Source organism: Orussus abietinus, unplaced genomic scaffold (assembly GCF_000612105.2).
Source record: "Orussus abietinus isolate OABI.00-Male unplaced genomic scaffold, Oabi_2.0 scaffold96, whole genome shotgun sequence".
NCBI classification, from domain to species: domain Eukaryota; kingdom Metazoa; phylum Arthropoda; class Insecta; order Hymenoptera; family Orussidae; genus Orussus; species Orussus abietinus.
The window spans coordinates 1-26,317 of record NW_019394284.1 but is presented as its reverse complement, the minus strand read 5'-3'; the positions used below and the strand labels follow the sequence as shown (position 1 = coordinate 26,317).

The 26,317-nt window shown below is 45.3% G+C and overlaps 1 protein-coding gene across 1 annotated transcript in view; it reads left to right on the top strand.

Moving 5' to 3' along the window:
* The window catches only part of LOC105698989, a 72,792-nt gene extending 46,507 nt beyond the window's left edge, over positions 1–26,285 (top strand). Inside the window, exon 4 of the mRNA XM_023434958.1 lies at positions 25,817–26,285. Coding sequence (XP_023290726.1) covers positions 25,817–26,285 — 469 coding nt within the window. The remainder of the gene's footprint in view (positions 1–25,816) is intronic.
* The last annotated feature ends 32 nt before the right edge of the window (positions 26,286–26,317 follow it).

The following is a 26,317-nucleotide window of genomic DNA, read 5'->3' as shown; positions in this document are numbered from 1 at the left end:
GGCGTTTTTTAAGGGAATTGCACTTAACTGTCCTAGAACTTTAGCGCTTGAATAGGGTGCGTCTGAGGAAGATGCTGACACTTTCAAAAGTTTGATTTTTAGAAATTATTTGTTTCGTTCAGTCTGGACTAGAATCAAAATGGCACCTATATTTCGATCGTTGGGCAATTCTTGAAGGCTGTGGTGGAAGGTAGGAGAGTGTCAGGACCCTTTCAGAGCAATTAAAAAGGATTTAGTAATCGAACATCGCACGTTTGTCCTATAAAGACAAATACAGTACTTTGGGAACTTTTGTGCTCGATAAACGTGCCACGTGTAGTGCACGAGCTCTCGAAGACAAAATGTAGTTACCACTAAATGCAGCGGATGACACCGCAGTCGAGTAGAATATAAAAAATCTCAAAACTAGGGGATTTCTTGAGTTTTACTTCGACCTCTTCCATTCTACCGAAACGGCACATGAAGCACTATTCCGTGAAATTTTCAATTTAGTTCGATATGGCTGTCGATACAAATAAAAACGCCGATAACGTGGCGCGCCGTTTCAGATGGTATATCTGTTAGACGAATTTGATTTTGTCGATAACGATTAAACCTCCCAACGGGTTTCACTTCGCCGTATGAATAAAGCACGAGATTGTGAGGGAAAAATAGAACTGAGACACCTTATAAATTGGTATATGTCGAAACCTAAGATAAGTCATTCGGGATTTATAGAAGAGAGAGGAATACTTAAAGTCCGCGACCCGTAATTAAAGTGACACGAATGTGACATCTCAGAGGCCACTCGTTTATGAAATTGTTCTCCCAAATGGGTGTAGCGAACCGTTCGAAGTTTTATCACGCGAATATAACAGAACTAAGGAAGGTCTTCACCTCCGTGAAGTTTCATTTTTCATTCGAAACTAAAAAAAGACAAAATTTCAAACTATTCGCAACACTCAGGTCGGAAAACAGTTTTTATAAACGACTGATCCCACAGATGCTACTTTCGTATCACCCCAAGGAAACATGCAATTCTAGGGGGCGGAAACACCTGATCAGGAAACTCGATAGAGTTTCGCACCAATTTCATTTTTCATTCGAAATTAAAAAAGAAAAGAAATTCATAGGTGGCAGGACTTTTCTTAGCGCTCCACATTAATGTGACAAAATTTCAAACTATTCGCAACACTCAAGTCGGAAAACAGTTTTTATGAACGACTGACCCCACAGATGCCACTTTCGTATCATCCCAAGGAAACATACAATTCTAGGGGACGGAAACACCTGACCAGGAAACTCGATAGAGTTTCGCACCAATTTCATTTTTCATTCGAAATTAAAAAAGAAATTCATAGGTGCCATGACTTTTCTTAGGGCCGCATATTAATGTGACAAAATTTCAAACGATTCGCTACACTCAGGGCGGAAAACAGTTTTTATGAACGACTGACCCCACAGATGCCACTTTCGTATCACCTCAAGGAAACATACAATTCTAGGGGGCGGAAACACCTGAAGGATGTCTCGCGTCGTTAGTTGAAAAAGTGGATTGAACCGTAGGTTCGCGATCCGGAAATACGCATTACATAAAGAGCTATTCTCCGGGCTGTCGGGTATCGCCGCCCTCGGTATAACTCACCTGCGAGCCGGCAATTGAAAGGGCCGGAGTCAGCCCGTCGTCCCCGGCAGCGACGACGATTCGTTGCGAGTACTAAATGGAAACTATCTCGAATACGTAATGCATCGAAGGCTCTCGAGCTTACGCCGAGTTTTGGTCGGAATCGATCGATCGCGAAATCGGTCTTCGGCTCGGCTCCGGGACCGAGAGCTCGAGTTCCCTCTGTCCTTATTGCGCGGCCATTACGGTCGGCAGCGCATAGTTTCTTGTCGGCTCGTAATGAGTTTATTGTGCCAGAGTCGCCCCCGAATCGCATGTGCGCCAATCAATTACAACAACGTAATATAACCGCGCCGAGGTCCCGGGAGAGACGCAAAATATGAGATCCCTCTAATGAGGAGGTTGATAAGTCGAGGGAAGGGCGTTCTACACCTGCGTGCGAGAATCCCGAGAGCCACACAGGTGTATGGGACCAGGAAATTCGTAACAACGCGCTAAAAAGTATCCGTTCGAGTGGTTACAATTTTTGCTTCCACCATAAAATGCGGTTATTACATACAGGCAAGCAAATATGTGATTGACGCGGTAAGATGATCCATGGTTAGAAACTTTTATTCGCGAGACATTGTGACAAATCACCCCACGTGGTAAAGTACTTTCGTACATTTAACCAATATATTCGGTTCGTTAATCAAAACGTTATCTAAAATTAACGAAACGATTTAACCAAAACACTTCAGTTGATTGCAACAAACGGGGGTGGTCAACGGTACTGAAATTCAGTTCGCTCGACCTAAACGTTTTACTTTTTTTAAATTAACCAAATGCAATCAATTGGATGATATTGTTCAATGGACCGAATTTCCGTCCGTGGGTATCAAGTCCAAATATCGCTTCATCGGTGTAGGCTACTATCGACACGAGTTCTTATATTTCATGTCCTGAATATCTCCACCGAGACTCGATTCACCGACTCCGTAAAACTGTAATAACAGCGAAAAATCAATCATCCCTTCGAGGACGGATCGAATTTATTCCTCTTCGCTGCTTTGGAGGTGGTTCGCTTGGAGGGAGATTTACACGCGTGCACGCGTGGTATCGGCAGTGCAAAAGGAGAAGCGACGAATTGCGCGTGACCCTCGAAGGGTGGTCCCGAAACGAGAACTCACGCTACGTCGCCGCAGTCGAGCACGGGAAATCGCTCACGGCTTATCCGCGAGAACTCGTTGAAGAGGGAGACGAATCTCTCTCGACTGGCGTATAAAAAAGAGATATATTTCTCCGATATCCATGGAGGGAGGGGCACAGCACGTGCCATTTTCCGGGTGATATCGCGCCGAGACCTCCCATTGCCGACCCCGACGAGGGGCGCGAGAGGCGACGTTTTGTTAGGGGAATAATTGGGACATTCCGTACTGGCAACTTTGACGTGTCAACTCAAATTGACTCCTATTCACAGGGGTGACTACTTCGCGAGCATTATCTGGAAGTGGCAGTCTACTCGAGTTCACACGCCATTGCGCCCACGTCCTTGCTATTGCGCGGACTTGTTCGGGAAAAAGTGATTCTCGTCCCCCACGAGTGCTCCACAATGATGGTTATTAACCCTCCGTAAAGCCACGTCACTTCGTCAGGCACGTGTACATCTATTTCTTTTTTTTTTATCTTATTTCATTTCTCCGGCAGAACTTTATACAGCACCTTGATGCTGTATCTCGGTTTTATAACCAAAGTGTTCGTTTACACATTGGTAATTAATCGTCAGTAAATATCAGAAGGGGTAATTTTACAAATTACTCGTGGCATTTATTTTCTCTGAGTATGAAAGAATAGCCGAATTGTAGAGGGTTAAAAAATGAGGTATTTTCTCGATGACATTCAGGTTTAATTTGCTGAGAAATTTCAGTTTAAGACCCGAGTCTTTCATCGTACAAGTGACGGAAGATCTACGAGCAGGGTTTGTTATCGGCTGAAATGTTTCAATATAAATTAATTCTGATAATGGCAGATACGTGTTTTAGGGATTGTTCGCATTGTCGTAATGTGAATCACGTCTTTTGGATTTGAAAATCTCACTTTTTACATTTAAGGTTATGTAGGAAATCGGTCCTGTGACCACTACTTTCCCAGCAACTTAACCGTTACTTTGTTTATTATTTATGAATATAAGCGTTATTTCAAGTTAACTAGACTGTACAATTCCCTTCCACCATGTGCAAAGTTGTACGGGAATCGGAGGGTTAATGCGTCCATGTGTCCATGGCCATGTCCCGTCCATGTGTGAAAATTCGCGCCAACGCGGAGAAGGTAGGTCAGTTTTCCGGTACTTAAGACCATTAGGCGGAGTGACCGTGGGCAACGGCACATCCAATTATAAGTGCGAAATTCGCTGTCCCGATCCCTAAAGCTTCCCTCCTCGACGGCCCGACGGCGTCGCGACGCCTCGAGCTTGAACAACTGCCAACTCCGGCGATTCCGAGAGCATGGAATTACTTCGGAGGCGCGCCACAGGCGCCAAAATCTCTTACCTCCCTGGAAGGTCCAAGAGGAACTTGAGAGTCTGGACCCCACCGCACATATGTATGCGGTTTCGGCGAAGACATACGATATGTCTAACCGTACATGACAGAAATCTTGGAAGCAAATATTGAGAACGCCATAAATTGTGCCTACAATTTCCTGTTAAGCAATAGCCACGTTATCATCGATTACCTTCCACACGGAAAAAAAAAAGAAATGGTCAGAAGAGCCACAATTATGGTAATCCTAACGACTTTGGGACAACCTGGGTAAGGGGTGGCAGTAACCAGCGTAATATCATTTAATCGAGGTAACTGCAAAAAACGAGTTGTTTTACCGTGCTTATCATAACCCTTTTATATACTTTGATCTCTTAATAAGATAAGCCTAGATCAGGCTGAACTAGGCTTTACCCTGGGTGCCACAACCTCCTGGGAAGGTTGTCCCAATTGTAATTTCCTGACCATTCTTTTTTTGTCCGTGCAGTTACGAAATGTGACAAATAACTTCCCATGTTAGCCTTAAGCTAACCACGCGGTAGATAACCATTTGTACGACGAGAATTAATTATCGGGAAATAAAATGAATACCTACTGTACCATGTTTACGTTTCGAAATTCGATCGTTTTGATGCAAAGCACACCCGAGGCAATTGTCGAGACGAGATTGATACATTACTCCGGAAGAAATACGTGATGGGAAAATGTAAGGGAAGAAAGAAGCGCGTTTGGGGAATTCTGTAACTGCATACAGAACAGGGATGTATAACTTTTCTGATGACATGCATTACGGTCTAACTCTTATGTATATTCTGCAGGAGGGAGAGTTAGAGAGGGGCTAGAGGGAAGGGCAAGTATGATTACTCTAGGACGACTTCGTTGAATATGCCGGTCACATGTTTTTCTTCTGCTCCCTGCAGCAGTATAAAGGCTCCGGGGGGATATAACCCAAGAAATGACAAATCCCATTAAATTCTGATAAACGTTCTTTACGTCCCACCTCCTTGAAAAGTCAAAGAATAGATCAATTGTCCCTGAAAATCAATCGACCCGATGCCGAGACGGTCCTAGGTGGGAAAATGTTGAGGCAGTCTTGGGACAGTACAAGAACTAGGAAGGCACAATCAGGTCCATCTAATCTAGATGCCTGACGAGATACCAAATATATGAGACCCGATGTATAAAATTCTTCTAAGACGTTCATTGACTGATGGGAATAGGAATAGACTTGAGAAAATGGTTCATTACCTCTTAACAATTCTCGTGATAAACAAACGGCACTTGACAGAATCAGATTGGCTGATCCAGTCCGAAGACCTAGGCTATCAAAAGCGGTCACGTTTGTGATCGTTGCGGGATCGGATCGGATATTCAGAGCTCGATTTATGTTTAGACGATCTTCTCAGCTTTCGGCCACTTCTACAAAATATATCTACGCGGGATATAAGTCAATCATTAATGCTCGGATCCACGAGCAAGTAAAACTTGGGAGAGCTGCTCTCAGAGAGTTCTTGTCGGTGGTTATACGTTTTATTGGGAAAATTTATCGGGAGTGTACTCGCAAAATTAAAGCTACTCTAGCTAAAAATATCGCAAGTTACTTCCCCATGGATAATAGTAACGAGGAAATACAGAAACGAGACCAACACTTAAGTGGTGGCTTGGTCTTGCACGTAGTCTTGAAATTACGATAAGGTCTTGGAAAAAGCACAAGGCCAAGACTGGAAGAGTAGGACCGATGCTGCTCACCACAGGACATCGGATGTGTCCCGAATTTACTTAATCGGCCCGACTGCTCTCGTTCGGTGAACGACCAATCGGATCGCGCCCCTAACGGTGCGGACTCGGTGGAAACGCATTACAGCCTTGACGACGTCCTTACGGACATAATGCCGGCAGTCGGAGCCCGTACACGGTAACTGGTACGTGTCGTAACAGTCGAGCCCAAAAGGGGTAAAAAGTGGAAGCTAGCTCTAAGGGCGGCGATCCGATCGTCCTCGGCGCTCTGGAAGTCGGCGTTCGGGCAGGTGACTTCCGCCGCGCAAGGCGTGGACCCGATCCAGCCACGTCGCCCTGGGATGACGAATGTCTTTGAGATCTTCCTTCGAGCCGTGTTCCCGTATACGCTTGGCGATGTCGCGCGGTAAGGGCGTGTCGTACCGAGCGTGCGGGTACTCGTTTTTCCTTACGAAATGAATTATTCAGGTGATCGGCCTCGGCGTCTCGAGTCGCGTGGGACGAGCCGACTTCGTCTCGAGCTCGGCTTCGACTCTCTTCCGTTAGTTTCCCACTTCCGCGTGAGGCCGCGTGACCGCGGGATTCGCACGATTGAAATCGCGCCCGCCGGATGTCGCCGCAAACGAGCCCCATCCGGGGCAGCCCTAGGTGCCAGGTTTTGAGCCACGATTAACAGCAGTCATAACGCGCAACGGTGCATAGCTAGCCTGTTCGAGCAATTATCGCCCGAAGTTCCCCTGCCCCTTGACATGTTAAATTCTCGTATTGTACTGAAAGCCGTCACGTGGGTTCACGGGGCATACCCGAAGTCAACTTCTTTGACTCGGGTTCACACATGGAGAACCACGTTGCTAGCTAAATTTCGTTAATCTTTGGGACTCTTCTCCCCCTGATGATTCGTTTCCAGAGACGTGGCCGTCCAGTTTTAATGATTGCAGTTTCCTTCGTAGAGAAATGAGACAACGCAGGCGAACTCGGGAGAAGTGACACAGGTCTGATTTTCATATGTCTCTCCGATTAACATTAGCGAGCTTATCGGTGCGAGCTTCGAAAGTCCTTTGGCGCTTCCGGAAGCTTTCCCAGGAACGTGGGAGGTCTGCGACCGAATGCAAAACGGCTACCACTCTCGACGTGGACTCGGACGAAGTACTCGGAACCCTTTAAACTTATTACGCGTGGTAGCCCCGTGCCAGTTCCCGAGGAAGCTCAACGGTACACCGAGAGGAAATAGGAGAAGCGGCTACGGAATGGGCACACCGTATGAGCCGCGTCCGGGAAATAATTTTTGCGACGGCTCTACTCGGAGTCATTGATCACTTGGCAAAGTTGCTTAATCCAGGCAATAAGTCGCGCGATGGCTGGACCACCGACATGGAGTACTTTTGCGGTGATATGAGGAAATACTCGATGGGACGAACAAACGTCCAGCGAATGCTCGACGCTATTCGGAAACTCGGTAGAGACACATCGAACAGAAATTCAGAATACCGAAGGACTTGCCTCGATCTTCGGAAAATTAATGCGATATAAAATGGGCATTTGAGGGGATTAATAGTTTATAAAGCTTTTCTCCAAACTGGATGTACCGAATTGTTTAAAATTTTAACACGTGAATATCAAGGCCCCGAGACAGATTCCGACCCTCACGAAATTTTACTTTTTATATAAAAATTAATTCATTATTTATCAAAACAAGGAAAACATTGAGTTGTATGGCTGTCAGTGCCTTCTTCAGGGCATCCATACTTACGATGAAACGTTGTAGATGATTCGATACACCCAGTTCGGAGAAATTTTTCATAAACGTGCCTCTTTCATGTCACCTTAAACCTCGCACCTGGTGTATAATTTTGCGACACCTCTGAAAGTCAATTAAGAACTATACTTCGCGAGGACTTTTAATATATGTATAAAAATGAACACCGAGTTATCGAAATATAATCTGAGGACGTAAAGTGCCATTAGGATTAGTAAATTTCAAATAGCAGGAGTAAAATTTTATGCATCTGAGAAGATAGGAGGTAAATTAAAATATACGAAAGTAGTGACGCGTTATTAGTTACTCGACCTGATAAATGACCCATGAACTCGGGACGATGTTCTTGATTCGTGTAGGACTGATTATGATCGGATAATCTGTGTGTAATGCATGTGCAATTCAAGGTATTAAACCACGTAATGTCTTCCCACCCGATGTGTGACGATTCATTGCATAAGCGGCGGCCGTAAGCCGCTAACCTGTCTAATTAAATGCACTCGCGTTAATGCAAGCTCGTCATGCAAAACGACCTCGGCCTTCCGCACCCTTCCGAGGTTATCTACAACCGCGTTGATCATAACTGCTTTTCGACCTTTGGGGCAGAGCGTTGAAATGCATCCAGGAAAACGGTCACCCAAGACGCCGGTTGACTTCCACGTTACTCACAACCTCTAATTACGCTCACCTCGAGAAATAGTTCGATCATATGATCGCTAATTTATCTCGATACGGAGGAAATGATTACACGTTTCGTTTCCTGCCAGCTTCAAGTACACAAATTTGCAGAACTCGCTGTAGCTCTCTGATATCACGACTAAGAAGAAGCAGAAAAAGTCCCTAACTCGCGGGATGGAATTACCAGCAATTAGCCCATAATTCATATTATTGTATCCCCTAAATTAATCCTCGATCATTGTCACGGTTCCGACTAGGCAGTTTAAGGTTCCCCCAACATTCGAGTTAAAACCCTTAATCAGGGATCGTGTAATTAGAGTTAATCGACCAATTTCCGGTTTTAATCCTTAGTTAGCCTAATTTTTGTCAATATAAAGCGAATTTCTCGGAGCCGAGATCAATGGATCATAGTTGAGGAATTTCATGTTATTCATAGTTGATGCAACCGGCCTCAGATTAACTTAAAATAGTATTATCGATAGTTCATTTTTTTGAAAAGTATGATTTGAGTCCACGTTAAGATTCGATGTCAATGATTTTGGAGGTTAGCCCTGGTGCATGTGTGTACAGGAATGATGTGGTTATTTTTGGCCGTTTCATCGCACCGCGTCGCCATTCTCCCCTTGATCTAGGTTCCGTAATCTCCGCCATTATCTCCGTTTCTTCTCCTGGCTGGCTCCTTCTCCGTCCGTCTCTCGAGGACTATCCCTCGTGGATCTCGGCGTCTCTCGGCGTTCCTCAGGGTCTCTTCTGGGCGAACGTCGGCGCGTCTTCGGCGAAGATCTCGCAAATCGAAGGAGAGCCCGGCATCCTCGGACGGCCATTACTAAGAAACCGCAAGAGGGAATCCCTCCCCGGTGATATCGCCTCGCCGGATAAGCGCAGGACGCCGAAGACGAGGCGGGAGCTGGACAAGCGCATCCCGAGTCGAAATTATCGATCTCGGTCGAACCTCTAAATCCTCTCTTCTTTTGATCAGTCAGTTTGCCGACGGAAATTTCAATCCAATTCGCCGAGAAACTCGGAATCCCTTCTCCTCGTTAGAACTCCGAAGTCCTCGGAACGTTTCGATTGAAATGAAACACGAGAAACCTCAAAATAGAACGGTCGTTCCATTTTACAGACCTAATAATCTTCAAACTGGTAGTTGTCGAAGAAAGAATAAAACTAATTGGAAGATGCATTAGGAACATGAGTTGATTGCACCGTCTCAATGACAGACAGAAGAATCTCAAACATATCAAAATCAGTATGATACTTTATGGAAATAAGTTATACAAAGTTCTGTTGCCAGGGTCGGGGATGAAGTAAGGCTTAATTGACTACTTAAAAATTGAGGTTTCGAAGTTTAACCGAGTTTCGATCTAACGCTTCGATCAACTCTACGGAAGCGGACGAAAATGTAAATTTGCGCTTCGAATGAGACCGATTTCATTAACGTCTTCCAATCTTAATGCAATGCCAATGCCGTAGTAGCACAAAATATTTGTCCTATATTTTCTATATATTTAAAAAATATCGTACATTTTGTAAATATTTAGCAGACATTTGAAATATTTGCCAAANTATCATTGAGATTTTCAATATTTCAATATTTCAAATATCTTCGAATGAAATTTACAAGAAATCTTAAAAAATCTGTCGCTCGAGATACTTAGCAAAGATTACAAAGAAATATTTAGAAATTATTCCATGCTACTAGGGCAACGTCGCCTTTAATTGACACTCGGTATTTTGCACCAAATTCAAGTGTCTGTACTAATTTTTTTCATTCTGTATTCGATACAAAACGACGTCGATCTGCAAAGTGGGTACGCAATGAGATGAAGCTTACTGCCACACAGACAAGTTAGAAAAGGGTTGAAGTCTGGTATTGTTCGCTAAATTCTCGCGTGCGTTCAGAAGACTTACATGAAGTGGATATTTTCGACACATCATTCGTGTCCACACACACACACACACCTCGCCACGATAGTTATATGTTAACCAGGCTTCCTGTTGCGGATCGCTCGGTTAGGTAATCGTCTGGACGTTACGATCCGGTATTACTCGCCCCGGGGTTAAATTGCGACCAAGGGCTTAACGGTGATTCGAAGGTCGATGGAACTACGTGACTGATTTCTGCGATTTATCTCACGGGTTCAGCCTTAATCGTGCACGCGTGCGCGACAACTTCGCCCTTTCCAAGGAACTCATCTTCGTGTCATCTCTGCGTAAATCTCCGAGCGTCTGAATCTGCTTGAAATTAAAGAGGGATACGTTGGCGAGCAAACAGTTGGACATTGCTTTCTCTGCGTAAACCTGAAAAGTGACTAATTGGTACTCCAGCGGTCAGGCCACAAAAAAAACTGGGTGATTTTGGAAATAAGTGGAGATTCTTTTCCTGGTGATTTTGTCGGATCGCTATCAATTTTCTGTCTCGTCTAATTTGCCAGGCTAAACTTTCTAGACGGGACTAGGTACGTATTTCGCGTCTATCCTGCGCTCATAAAGCTTCGCACTTATATGTGTATAAGCGTACGTATATAAGTACGTATTTGGCACGCAACTCTACCGGCTTTTTTGATTTTGATGCTTCGGATAGCGATAAGCAAAATCGATCCTGGTCTTCCTGTCTTGGTGTTGGTCTCTAATATACTCGAATCTTGATCTTGCTCAATCGAGTATTGATTTTGGTCAGTAAGGCCAAGATTGAATTTGCATGTCATTAGTTAAGATAATTACATGGATACGATATAGGAATTATTTTGCCGGTTGGAGGTGATAGATTATTGGGGCGGTAAGACAGCGGAGAAGAGAAAGCGAAAACGGTCAATTTGCGGCTCAAAGTGTGCAGCAGTATCGATTATCGGGGTATCAGACCGGATTATGGGAGACGTTTGAGCTAACTCGGGTAGAATAAACGTTTCTACCCTGCCGAACCAACTGTTTCTAATGAAGTATCGTCTGCTGAGGGGTCGTCGGAGACAGTGGGCGACGAACTTTTTCCGAGATGACGCGATAAAGCAGGATTTATGTGTGACGTTTATTGAGCAATACATCTTTCTCATGACGAGAGAACTGCCAAAGGAGCGATGAAACTAATTGAAGCGGTGAATCTCGAACAACCGATACACGTACTTTATCCAATATTGCGGAGATTAAAATTGCACATTAATAGGAACAAAATTCATTAAATGAACCACTAACTAACACAAGTATTTCCGATAATAATAGCTAAGCAATACACTGAATTAAATAGATTCTTAATTCACTTCAGTCGCGTTGATACCTACGTTAACTCATAAGTATGGACTCAAAACCCGTTAATACCTCTTCATTTTCTTAATAGACTCTTTTCATACTTGCTTATGGCATTATCTTCCTTAATTAGTATCCGCTTAATTCTTAACAACTACATGGAACATGCCACCGTACACATCCACACGTTAATGGCATCTATTACGTATCACTTACAGCTGTCCGTGCTTATGCCTGACTTTTAGCGTCGTAAGATGCTTTCATATACAGTCTTTAAATGGCTAAACGACGTCTACTTAGCTACTAACGCTAAAAGTGAGGTATGAGTACGGACCATGGACCCTTTTACCCCGTTCAGCAATCGATTGATAAGCATATACAGCAATCGAATTGTTAATAAAGACACGGCAAGGGTTGAGCCCAAAATTTCCTCGACTCCCGGTTCTAAATTCGACGCCCTCTTCTTAAGAAACGGCTCTGTTACCTCCACCGTGGCCCTACGTGTTCACATGAGTCCCGTTTAAGTGCACGGGTACATGCAGAAGTGCTTTGCGAAAACCGCTCGGAAACTGACGGGGCGCCGCGGCCGCTCGCATAATCCTACGGGAGAGTAACGACGCTCCCGGCAATTAGCCCGCACGGAACACACGGACGAACAAATATTCAAGCGCAATGTCGGTCGAGAGGCAGAGAGCTTACACTCTCGACGGGCGACACCGTTACCCGTTGTCATTCCGCACCACCTAACGTGCCACGTAAAGGAGCGCTCCGAGATAGGTACCTATCCCAGGTACGTGCCCAGGTTGCACCGGAACAGGTGCCAGGCGGTGTTGAACACGACCGTAAGCACGGGATGTAAAGTGAGTGCCCGAAAGCACATCAAGCCGTGCTTTCGAGTTTCCGCTGGCGGAAACGGTAACCTGGCTAAATGCGAGCCAGATGAGGCCATCGAATCTCGAAGATGTCTCATCTCCGCGAAATAATACTGAGGCAAGAGACATCGGTCTCAAGGGTGGTCTCAGAGGATTCAGGCGTATCTTGAAATTGATGTACTCACTAGAAGAGCGCATGCTGTTGCGTGAGATTAATTCGTTGGTAGAGGGTGATGGTGCATCAGAAGACAGATTAAACTGATTGTAAATTCGAAGTCAGCGCTATCGGAAATCCAGTAAATGCCTCAATCATTTTACTACATACACACAACAAATGAGTGAACGAATGGTCAGACAGCAACGGTACAGGGAAGTATGGGGATAATGTGGAGAAGAATACTTTTAGCACTCGGGTAAATCTGTTTAGGATGATTGTTTACTTCGGTTTATGTACTATTACGGAGATATGAAAAGGATACGAGTTTTGGATGTAAATGATGCCGAGGAAGCACGTCTAAAATTCTGGCGTTCGAGTTAGTCGGAGTGGAAGAGGACTATTCCGTGGCAAGTGGCTGAGTTTTCGTGTTCCCCGGAGTTAATTTTTATTCGGGTAGTCGGGTGTCGGTAAATTGTACAGGTGTCAGCACCAAACGCAGCCAAACACAGGATGCACAGTGCGAACACCTGAAAGCAAGCCGTTATGCGGTATTTCTCACGCTCGGTAACAGTAATCCGGCTTAACGCCGCGAGGTAGACCTCGGTGCGCGATCGAACTCCCAAATTTCCGGACACCGATGAACACGTTACTCCTACATTTTCACCAGGACACTTGGATGCGCTGGACCTTCGGTCATGATTAAGTTTAAATCCCGGAAAACTCGAGTTAAGTTCCATTTGTTATAATAATATCCCGAAAACATGGTCAATATCCGCAATAAAATATCGAATTCTTTCTAAAAAGAACTAAGTAATACAGAAACAATGGAAACTTCACCAATTCTGGTGTGTCGGTACATTGCATTCGCAAAACTCGGACAACAACGGAACAACGGACTAAGATGACGTGAACTCGTCAAAAAGCATTCATTGTCTTTAAGGAAAAAATTGTTTTAACTGATATGCCATCTGAATTTTGAAAAACTAATCAACTGTAGGGCCATCCGTTGCATTTACTGCCAACTAAATTTCGTGTTCCAGAGCTCGAGCACTGCCCGCGTTACCTTAATCTACCACAGAAGTTCCCAAGGCACAGTATTTTCCTTTATCGCGTTCAAATGCGTGTTTCTCAATTACTAAAGTGTTTTTAACTGTCATGAACCAGCTCTAACACTCTTACATCACATCAGGGCCTCCAAGAATTGTATAACGATTGCAATACATAAGTACCATGTCATTTCGATTCTGGTTTCCGCCAAATGAAAACATATTGTTGAAAATCCAAATGTTAAAAGTGTCAAAACGTTCCTCAAGAGTTCACGATTCATGTACCAAAGTTTCAGACAATCCGGGGTAGTATCCCTGACAAAAAAGTACCATATTCTAATTGACTGATTTAAGACTCGTTTCACTTCACCTCAACGTTGATTTCATCGCCTAGTCTCCTGCCCAGTTTATAGCATACAAATTTACGTAGAAAGTGGTCACGTAGGGATCCGGCAGGGCGCAATCAAACTCCGTGATTAATTAATCATGAATTTCTTGGTGGAAGAGACGTGCCCTAACGTTCCGCGGACGGTTGAGATGCCTCGTCCAGGACTTGTCGTCGATGAGCCCCATCAGGCGCAGCTTTCAGGGCTTCCTCGAACGTCGGATAACCACCACCACCCACGTAGCCTAAAACATCCGATCGTTGGGGCATCGTCTCGCGGCGTCGTAACGGCGTGTAACGGCGTGCACATGCCTGTCCGATCGGATGTACCGGAGAACAAGGTGGCATTGGATAGCTCTCGATCGGAGCTGGCCGATAGGCCTCGTGACAAGCCCAAAGGGTATGCGCTTGCGGCTAACGGGTGAATCTACTCGCTCGTGCAACGAGCGGACGCTGTACCCGATAGCTCGCAACACGAGGCCCCGACGCAAAGACGGGAGCTCGTCGACGTTTGCGCCTCGGATGGACGCTCGACGAGCTTAGCTAAAGAGCTGGCCAGAGCACAGTCACGGGCCCCGTGAAAAGTATGAGTCCGATGGAAGGGGCCTCTCGGTGTTTAGCAATGCAGCAGGCGGATATCGCCGAGGGTCCCTCCGAGGGTGCTCGTAAATGCTGGAGACCTTGTCCCAATTGACCCATTGGGCGCGCGAGAAACTTGAGTCGAGTCGGGACTTTTAAGGATAAACATCTTAAGAGTTTGAATGGATCTCCTTGGCAGGACGGGGACCAGGAACTCTTCGTTGAACTTGGACAGTTCTTGAAATGCAAATTGCTGGAGACGGATTTTAGTGTAATGAAACCGAAGTCTCGGAGGCTCGAGGGAATTTAGGGCGCGATGTCTTGTCTGAGAATTTAGGCGTGTTGTAAATGTAAAATTAATACAAGGGTCTAGGTAAGAACTTAGTAACTCCGGACACCAACGTGCCGGGTGCAGGGCCGAAGAAGCCTACGTAACCTACAGAGCCTCCACGTGTCAAACCAAAATAAGAATGAAAAAGAAAAACGTTATTCGACTGCTCACAGCACAAGAAATCCCAAGGAAAAATATTGATTTATCTACCTGGTTTACGGGCGTTACAGGTACTCCTCAAAGAGAGGGTTATTTTTCCAGCCGTCCCCAGGTTTATCCCTCTTCGACAACCTTAGACCATTGCGTATCGCGCGGCGAGGAGCGGAGCTGCTGGTCCAGAAACTAGTGCCAGGAAAGACGGTAACTCGTCGCCGCGCTCGGATGGACGCCCGAGAGCAAGGAGGCAGTCAGAGGGGAACGGAGACAACGTGGAAGAGTACGAGGATTCAACGCGGCCTCGTGGCTGATTAGCCATGCACGACGTGAATATCGCGGGGGGCGGCCCTGTCAAGACATATCGTAAACACCGGGCCCTCTTTCCAATTGTTGGCCGATATCGATGGACTCCGAGCTCGCGGAGACACGAGACCGATACCCGAAGTGGCTCGTCCTCGGCGACCTTCTTGGTCTTGTTTGCAGGGAAGGACGTGGCCTCGCCGGGGACGTTAATACGGGACGAAGCGAGCGCGTACGCCTCGCGATTCGACGCGACAGCGTTCATTGTTTACTAGGCCGGGAGCATCTGCTCGCGGTTTATTCCGCAAACGCGGTCTTACGTGGCCCGGGTCCGGGTATATGAGAAAGAAGAATTGATACCCTCCGCCGAGAGCGCGCTCAGTTTTGCCAGCGACATCGCCTACGATGAATGCCCCGCGACGGGGTAACGACCCTAAAGTAAATTTCTAATGAAACGTACGAGACGTAATGGTGGATAGGGCAGGAGGCAGGAGAAGCCATCGAAGCGATTTATCAGGAACGCGATGTGATCGAGCTCGCCTCTAGCGATGGACGTTAATAACGCTGCACGGATCGCGAGTTCTATCCACCTCCAGCGCATACCTAATAAAGCACCGCCACCGTCGCGGCCAGCATCCGCTCCGAGGATCAGCTTCGGCCTTCCGATACTCGAAGGTCACCCCATAAGATCGGCCTAACTATGGTCGAGAGATGTCGCCTCGCTAGCCAATGAACCCGAACTTGGAGCCGGGCTGTCGATAATGGAGGACGAGATACAACGACGACGTCGGGTTAAGGCAAAGCCTTGGTATTAGGTTGTCTAGAAATCTCGGTTCTTGCTCTTTGGGATCCGATGCTTCGTTTTGAAATAGAGTACTTCTTCCTTGACGTCCGCGTTTCTTGCCATTTCACTTCGCAGACTATGATTTCGATAACAATGTTTGTGTCTTAAATATTAATTTCGGGTTTATTTAGACTAAATTAAAGATGGAGCAGGAAGCAAATATGGGCGATTTCCTTGTACGAGTTTGAAGTGGGCCGGAAGGCTTGCAATAACAATGATGCATTTAGTTCAGAAACCGCTGACAAACGCCCAGGGGAATGATGGTGTAAAAAATTCCATGATGGAAAAAAAGAGCCTTGAAGTTTGAGAGCATTCTGAACGATGTACGGCCATTGGCGCAATGAAAGAGAAAATTAATATTTGAAACAATTATTGTTATCAGAATGTAGAGAATAATGTACGCTTTGAAATTGTATGCAACACGGACGCAAAGGGAGAAGAACTTTATCTGACAACAAAGCGTCACATCTTAAACAGCAAAAATCGCACCAAAGTCCTGAACAACCTATTACTTGAAGTATACCAACCTTTTTATACCAATCGTTGGCAAAATCGGCATCAATCATGACGAGTAATGGGAAAACTACCGATTAAGTGCATACGCAAAGTCTGTTCTTTGTGGCCATGTATATAAAAGAAGTTGGGCCACCTTGCAGCAACGACGTTTCTGATAACTTGGAACACCAGGAGGCCTAAGAAGGCCTAACAGGATTCGCAAAATCGAATGGAACTTCGTCTCGACTCAATCCCGAGCCCTTTATAAGCGCCGACAAAGTGACTCGTGGACTCGATAAGACTGGATCTCGATTTTACAGAAACTCGATTTCCCATTGGATGGGGAGCGATGAAGCTGGGGAGAGGAAGTCGCGCCAGCGACGATGCTCAGGAATATCGGGAACGGAAACGGTGACGTCGCTTCGTTTGATCCTACCTTTCCGCCCCTGCTGACTCCGATCCTTCGTCCGGTGACAAAGGAATCCTCTCGTTACGATTGTGCTCCGTACGAGTGACGATATTAGGCACGCGAGAGTGACGCCGTCGACATTCGGCATCGGAGTAACCCAAAGACACCGGAAATTCGGAGGGAAGTATTGCCAAGCCAGTTACTTTTCGGCCATCGAGGATATGAATAGATAGCGGTCACGAAATCAACTGGGAAGACCGTGAAGGAGTCAGCAAACCCTATGAAACATGAAACGAAACTGGAGCTGCTCCCCTAACGTCAATTCAACAATTTATCAACTACTGATATTACACCAATATGAGTGATCTATTCTTTATATAAAAAAGTGAGACATGAAGATGACAGCGAAGTACATCCAGTGGTTTGATCCTACACCTACCGACATTTTGCTTGTATACATATTTGAAGCTGGGAGGTCAATCCAAACTGCTGGGGGGACGAAGCTCATTTTTTAGATTTTCAACACAAACCCTCCAGATGGGTAAAATGGAACAGGTCCTTAAAGTACTAGGACTTAACCTTTAATCGTTCCTGCACCTCCCCAGGACATACTCCGCCAATACGACCAGCAACCTTGTAAACGGACAAGATACGGATAACGCCAAATCATCAGGAAATGGGAATTTACTCTTCCTCGATCTTCGTTGAGTCAATCACGGTTAGGTTCTCCAGCTAAGCGATTTTGGTCAATTGCCTCCTGTCTAAATCCCAATTCCAAGGAACTCTGGAGCCGAATTGGGATCAGCTGGACGGGAACTGCGCTCGCTAGCGGTAAACGTACCGTTTTCCCGGCAGATATTCACAGAGGTGGCACGTTCAAGAGTGGCTGGGTAGTTCTGATAATGCCGAGCCAGCTGCAGCCGAAGTCCACGGCGCAGACGGCGAGTCCGAAACCGGGGGAGCCATGGTGGGTGAATGTGTAACAATCCCATGATTGCTGTTACACTGCCGGGTTCGACGCCCCGGTTCAGCATCGAATGCCTCTTCGACTCGTTCGGGTTCGCTCCGAGGCCGTCGAGCTCGGCCTAGCCGAGGCTCGGCCAGCCCTCCGTAACCAACAGGGTCGTCGTTTGATGTAAAAGTGCAAAAACAAGCGCGATTTTGTTCGGCGGGAGAACGAACGAGAGCCTGCCGGGGAACGGTCGAAGCCGGGCGGAGCTACTATCCAGTTCAAGCCTCTCTGAACGAGTTGGCAAACTACTCGGTACGATGCTCTGCCCTCGTTCTGACCTCGCCCTCGCCCGAGTATAACTAACCCAAGAGTTGAAACGCTGCGTTTTCCAGCTCTTCTAACTTTTATGATCCGAAGGGACCGCGGATTTCGGTCAGTCCCGGCGTCGAGCCTGCTTAGCAGGGGAACCGTCGAGTTAGGAGCTGACCCCAGAGAGTCGGTCATAATAAACGGATTTAAACGGGCAAATTTTAATACGCACACACGATGGATAAAATTCCAGTTTGCGGATCGCGTAGCGTTCTCCGGAATTTAATTTTCGGTTGCCGGATCACGCTTCGGGTTTTTCTGCGTAATCTCCTTTTTAACGTGCATGTCTCGTTACGTATTTTTCCCCTAATTTAAACCAGTTGGTGAAGTGCCTCAAATCCATTTGTTTGCCTCGGTTGTTAACCCTTTCGCCCTCAAGTGGTGCCCCCGAGGCACGGTAATACCCGGAGGTATATCTGGTCGAAATGACTTCGAGGGCAAAGGGTTAATTAACCGTGAACTGAAATTTACAAGCTAGGAAATTGTTGGTGAACTCGCGTCTATCTTGGATGACGGTATTTTAAGTGAATCCCAAATTTAGGAAATCCAGCCCCAAAGGCATATCTTTACATGTAATTACTCCCATTTTGTCATACAAGGTCCCTCGACTTTTTACGCAGAATACGTCTTTGTCGAAAGTGTATACGAAAACTGCTCCGCGCTCGGCGGCGTAACGAAAACACGATTGTTACTTGTCTAACTACGGTAAAACAATAAAAGATGCACGAGCCGAAAGAGCAAAACTGTTCGCTCACGGTACAAGAATAAAATTCGAAAAATGTTGACACCTGACAAGAAGGCATTCTCTCTCAAATTTACCACGATTTTCCACGTGATTAATTTCGGAGACAATTCATATCTCTTAACGTTATTAATCGGTCATTCAAAACGAATATCCTTTTCAAAGCACTTACACAAACCGATTCCCCAAAAAATCTCCTCAAATTCTATAACCGATCTATAAAATAAACAGGCATTTAAAAACGTTAAAGCGTTCCATCGACATATTCCGCATAAATTTCCCGGGTCGGTCGAAGATTCAACCCTGCGGATTTTTTTGAAGGAGTCCAATCAATCTTGTCGTGATCCGGTACGCTGTCACCGAGACCGAGAAGACGAGCGATCTCCGTACTCGGGTATGACAGAGAGGCTCGGATTGAACCTTAATGCATTTTCTTAGACAGAGTCCGCTGTCATTCGCAACGAGGCGTTGAAAAGGGAAGAGAAATGCCCGGGGAAGGAGCGTCTCGTTTGGCGCCCGCCGACAGCCCTGGGGTTCCGTCGACGGGCTTTCCGTCAGAGTCCTCCGCGACGAGGTCTTGTCGTTCGCCTGTCGTCGCATTCTGTTGCGCTCGATTTTGTTCCAATTTTACGAGTTGCCGCCACCGACGCCGCAGCGGCAAGAAAACCCCTCATGAAAATCCGACACGTCACGCTCGGGCTCGAGGACGCCGAAGGTGCGCCCGTGAAATTGGGGATCTAGGCAAAGAGCACTTCACGTACGCGATCCTCCGAGGAGACTTTAATCGTGTCGCGCTTTTTCGCGGCTTGCAACCTCCCGTTGGCGGGCCCTCCGCGTGTCTCTCCTCCTGCGCCGGTGGACGCGCGTTAAAGCGAGGTAAGGAGCGGTTTCTTTTCGAGGTAATCGTACGTTCGCGTCCTTGGACGAATCGTTCGTGGCAGCTTCTTTTACCCGGGACCCGATCGACGTCGATGCGCCTCTGGATGTCGGCCTTCTCCAATCACCGGGCTTACCGCCGCGGTCTCCAGAGAGAATTCCTTAATCACCCCCGACCGAGTCCGATCGGGAGACCGAATCTCGACGATAATAGCCGGAGCTGGAGCACGCGTTGCGCTTCTTCGTGTCCCCCCGAGTGTGCCGACATTCGTCACTCCGTCGACCTTCCATTTTGCATGATTTTACATACCGCGTTAGAAGTCCTGCTTTTAAGTCAAGGTATCCGAAGATTAAACGGCATGGAGGAGACCCAGTAAATTGAAGTTAACGTTTAGAGGAGGTGTCGGCAATGTTCGTACGAACGCGAAAGCCAACGAAGGAGAGCGAGGTGCCGGGTGCGAACTGATTTTACACAGACAATAATTTATTAACAACCGAAATGTATAACAGAGGATAACAATCAAATCTAGACTAAAACCGAAACGGTATAATCCCTTGTACGTTAACAAGGATTGACCACGTTTGTAATGCGCGGTGGAGCGGTGAGAAACGTATTTGTTCTCGCGGAAATGTTCGTAGTTTGAAGCGTGAGAAAAATCTGGTCTTCCTCGGAGGAAAATGGTACAGAGGAGCTTCAGGATGCTGGAATCGTGGGAGGAGATTTTTAGGAACTTCGTCGAGGATAGGTCAAGACAAATTTTTGGATGCATTTACAGGGAGCGAGGATTGGCTGCAGGATAGTGAGAAGGGGAAAAGTTATGCACTTTTGAGTCGTAGGTGGGGAAGGCAAAGTGGGCTACAGGACGAGGAGTTTTTGGAAAGAAACAATTTCAAGGGCTAAAGGACCGCGGTGACAGAGAAGTACTCGATGGTACGATTCGATGTTTTGGAGTTTAAGACTTCACAAATGAGTTCAAGAGGTAAATTTACGAGACAAGAAGAAAAGGACGAGAGTCTCGGTATAACGCGAGACATGTGCGGAGTTGACAGAAAACAGAAGCGGAGTCGAAAGAGAGGAACACCCAGACCGCTGGGAAAGAATGCCCTGCCCCGGGGGTTCGAGGGTCGCCTCTTACCCTCACCGGACGGGCAGGCGCCAGGGTGTCCGACGGTTCGGCTGGACCGTTCTGTGACTCGATTTGATTTGTTAATAGATCATTGGTTTTCACCTATTGATCTGAACAACTTTCTATCACTAATAATACATAATCGGTTATTCAATAAAGAAGACGTTCCGGGATGTAAAAGTGGCATCTGAATAATCAATCGTTTATGAAACATTTTTCCGAACTGGGCGTACCGAATCGTATCAAACTTTACAACGTGATCATGAAGACTATAAGCAAGGTTCTGACACCCATGAAATTTCATTTCTTACAAACAATTTTTGAAATACCTATAATGTTTTTTTTTTTTAGTTGAAATCTCATGGATCTCAATACTTTCCTTCTAGCCTCCATATTCATACTGTAAAGTTTGAAATGATTTGGTACACTTAATTCGATCAAAAGTTTCATAAACGAAACCCCTTTGACATCAATTGAAGTAGTAAACACTGACCTGCATTCAATTATACATATATTGTCCTATGCAATAGTTCAAGATCAAGGATTTCATCGGTCGTTTTCCTGATAATAAATTTGCTCAGATAATACTTTATGTCCGTTAGAGAAATTTTCATGTTTTATGGTAGAGCGAGTCGAGGTCCAGCCATGTTGCGATCTTACTTTCGCAGGAAGTTAATAAAGATACGTGGCTAGCGTGTGCTACTCTCATTTTGCATAATTTTGCATATCTTCGAACCTTTCTCCCCATGACTCGATCGCTGCTGTTTAGGTTTGATCGCTCTGAATAACTTGTTATCCATGGAATATGAATGCCCTCCTGCAGATATGGCGCTGCCCTAGTATAGTGGAAAAGCATTCATGTTCGTCAATGGACAATGGATTATAATCTTTTTCATTTTTATTTTCTCCATTTCAGAATATTATTATAGAGACCTTAAAGCCTCACCCTATCAAGGCAATTTCAACTGACATAGCGATATATCGTGGGGAAGCAAACGAAGCGTCATTTTGAAGGTAAGAGGATGGCTGAGAATTAGCATCGGCTTCTTAATTTAAGATCATTTCTCGCTTTACTTCGGCTGTGAAGAAACAAAAGGTCTTCACCTTGGGGGTAATGTGGAGCTTATCAAGGCAATGTCAACTGATATAACGATATATCGTGGGGAAGCGAATGACACTTTCATGGAAACAGGCAAACGAAGCGTCATTTTGAGGGTAAGAGGATGGCTGAGAATTAGCATCGGTTTCCTAGCTTAAGATAATTTCTCACTTTACTTCGGCCGTGAAGGAACAAGGTCTTCACCTTGAGGGTAATGTGAAGCCTATCAAAGCAATTTCAACTGATATAGCGATATATCGTGGGGAAGCGAATAACGCTTTCACGGGAACGGGCAAACGAAGCGTCATTTTGATGGTAAGAGTATGACTGAGAATTAGCATCGGCTTCCTAACTTGAGATCATTTTTCACCTTACTTCGGTCGTGAAGAAGTAATGCGGACATTATCTAGGCAATTTCAACTAATATAGCGATATATCGTGGGGCAGCGAATAACGCTTTCAAGGAAACAGGCAAACGAAGCGTCATTTTGAGGTTAAGAGGATGGCAGAAAATTAGCATCAGCTTCCTAACTTGAGATCATTTCTCGCTTTACTTCGGTCGTGAAGAAACGCGGAGAAGGGCAAGGTAATGCGGAGCCTATCAAAGCAATTTCAACTGATATAGCGATATATCGTGAGGAAGCGAATGACGCTTTCACGGGAACGGGCAAACGAAGCGTCATTTTGAGGGTAAGAGGATGGCTGAGAATTAGCATCGGCTTCCTAACTTGAGATCATTTCTCGCTTCACTTCGCTCGTGAAGAAACGAGGAGAAGAGCGAGGTAATGCGGAGCCGACACCGGTAAAAGAGCTCGTTCATTTCCCTAAGTGCATCGAGCACGTCCGAACGATCTACGTAAGCGGGATTGCGTGGACGATGCGAATCGCACATTGTCACCTAGAGAGGGAGAGAAAGACAGAAAAAGAGAGAGAGAGAGAGAAACCTGAATTTATCGACATTTCCCTCGCACTCTTTCCGCCACCCTTACACTTGCTCGCTCCTACTTCATTTATTTCCCAGCCTTTCCTCTCTTTCTCTTCCACCCTTTTTTATGGTGGCAACGAGAAATTTAATACACCTGTCGGTCGGCAGGAGGAAGTCGTTAAAAGTAAGGGCCCTTAAAATACCGCAGCACTTTAGCCTAGTTTCGCTGAATAGAATACGCAAAGAGTGAGAGAAAAAAGGAGGAAGAGGGAGGAGGGCATGGAGAGAGATTGTGTGTGCGAGTGGACGAGGGGAGAAGGGCGAGAGAAATGGGAGGAAGAGAAAAGAGGAGAAGGGGAGAGGGAAAAAGGATCATACCCCATACTGGACTTCTTCACCCCTTTTCGCTCCTTTTCACCCTATTCTATCGACAGGCTGGACAAACTTTACCTGCGTTTTGATTTCAGAAAAATTGATTAAGGAGAATGAGGATAATCGGTGTCATAAAGTCATGATATGATATATGAGAAAAAGCATCATCAACGTTATCAAAGAATACGTGTCTTATTTAATAACATTAGGTTTACTAATTACCCAAATAAAGAAAGGTACTTTCAATGTCCCCGTTCTTTATTATTTATTCCCTTATTTAATCGCAAGAACTGAAAATAAAGATCACCCAAATCCAAATGTAACATATGTGGTTTAGGATGATATAAAGAAGTATTGATTCAAATTCGGTAAAAAGAATACCTGTAATTACCGAGCTACTGTCATAGTTTCCTTCCATTATTCTAAGAGATACAAGTTGCTATCGGCATGACTTCGATTTTCAGGTATTGGAATGTTTTGACAAGCAGTCAATTTAGTACATAAACATGATCACATATAGTGACGCTTTAAACAAAAAGTAATTAACAAATGGAGCATCCAGCATGACGTACAAACTACGTTCATTATGTATGTTCAAATTAAATCTAGCAAACGTTTAGGCACCCCTTCCCCATCTATGGTCAGGGTGTAATGCGTGTCTATGACATGCCTACCCCAAACAATTCCACAGTTTCTACCCCAATGATAACAGAGTAATTTCATTGCGTGTCGCGACGAAAGACCAACACCAGGGTTCCTGTCCTTTAGATAAACCCGTAAATCGTCCGGTCAGTTTAGTTCACGACATCCAAACTGCTTCGCGGATAACGAAGTCATGACCTTTAATCCGTCGGTAAATCCTTGCGTGCAAGTTCCACCTGAATTAGCTGCCTTAACCGAGCTATTTAATACTCGATCTACTCCGGGCAGTGTCACGCAATGAGCACGCCGCAAACTCCGACAATTCTCAAGTTACCGCGATAATTGATATGCCTATCTGGCCTGATCTGGCACGTACCTATCGTAAAACCGCGAGCCGTCTTTGGATAGATCTTCGGGGGCTAAAGTGATTCGATTTAAAGAGGGAAAGCTATGGGATCAAAGTTTGCGGTGCCAAGACTTCGCATAGTAATTATTGAATTGTCGAAAAATTCAATAATTGCGATGGAAGGGCACAACAAGTAGTTCTAAACATTGATATTGCGCATACGTTAATGATACATCAGAATTCGACCAAATCCACTGAAACAGTCGTGGAACCAAGCCAATTGATCCATTGGAACAACTATAGATCCAAGACGTCCCATTCAATCCAATAGAACAATCACTGAACCAAGTCGCCTGGTGCATCAATTGAAGCAACTATGATACAAAGACGCTTCAGTGAACCTATTGAAATAACCATGGAACCTGGTCATCTCAATGAATCTATTGGAACAACTGTGTAATCAAGCCACTCTGACGAATCTATTGAAGCAACCACAGAACTCAGCAACCTCAGCAAATCCTTTACAGCAATTATGGAACCATGACACCATAGAACCCAACTACCCCTCTGAATCCATGAGATCTGCCATATAAGCAAGCCATCCCATGGAATCCATTGGAACAACCATGGAACCGAAGTATCCAGCGAATTTCTGATAGAAACCCAAAGCCATTCTCAAGCAAATATAGTTGAAATCTAAGTGTATTCATTGGAACAATTATAGATCCAAGCTGTTTTAATGCATTCAATGGAACCAATGAACCAAATTGCTCTAGCGAATCCTCTAAAACAACCATGGAATCGAGCCGTACCAGCAAATCCATTGAAACAACCACGAAACCTGCCCAGTAAATCTATTGAAACAACTGTGTAATCAAGCATCTCCAACGAATTCAATGCAGCAACCATGGAACCATTTCCTTTCAAATTCAGTGGAACAACGATGGAGTCCCACTAACCCACTGGATTCACTAAAATAGCCAGGGAACCAAGTTATCCTATTGAACCCATTGGAAGAACCATGGAACCAAGCAGGCTCAGTGAATTTTCGGAAGAAGCGCAAAGCCATTCTCAAGCAAATATATTTGAAATCTAAGTGTATCTATTGGAACAATTATAGATTCAAGTCACCTCAGTGCATTCAATGGAACTAATGAACCAAAGTGCCCTAGTGAATCCATTGAAACAACCATGAAATCTAGCCATCCCAGTGAATATATTGAAACAACTGTGTAAACAAACAACCCTAATGAATTCAGTACAGCAACCATGGAACCTAGTCGCCCCAACAAATCCGGTGGAGCAGCTATGGAACCATTTCCTTTCGAATTTAATGGAACAACGATGAAACCGACCTATCCCACTAAATTCACTAAAATAGTCATGGTACCAGGTCACCCCATCGAATCCATTGGAACAACCATGGGATCACACTATCCCACTGAATCCACTAAAATAGCCATGGAACCAAGTCACCCCATCGAATTCATCGGAACAACCATGGAACCGCACTATCCCACTGAATCCACTAAAATAGCCATGGGACCAAGTCACCTCATCGAATCCATTGGAACAACTATGGAACCACACTATCCCACTGAATCCACTAAAATAACCATGGAACCAAGTCACCCCATCGAATTCATCCGAACGACCATGGAACCAAACTATCCCACTGAATCCACTAAAATAGCCATGGAACCAAGTCACCCCATCGAATCCATTTGAACAACCATGGAACCGAACTATCCCACTGAATC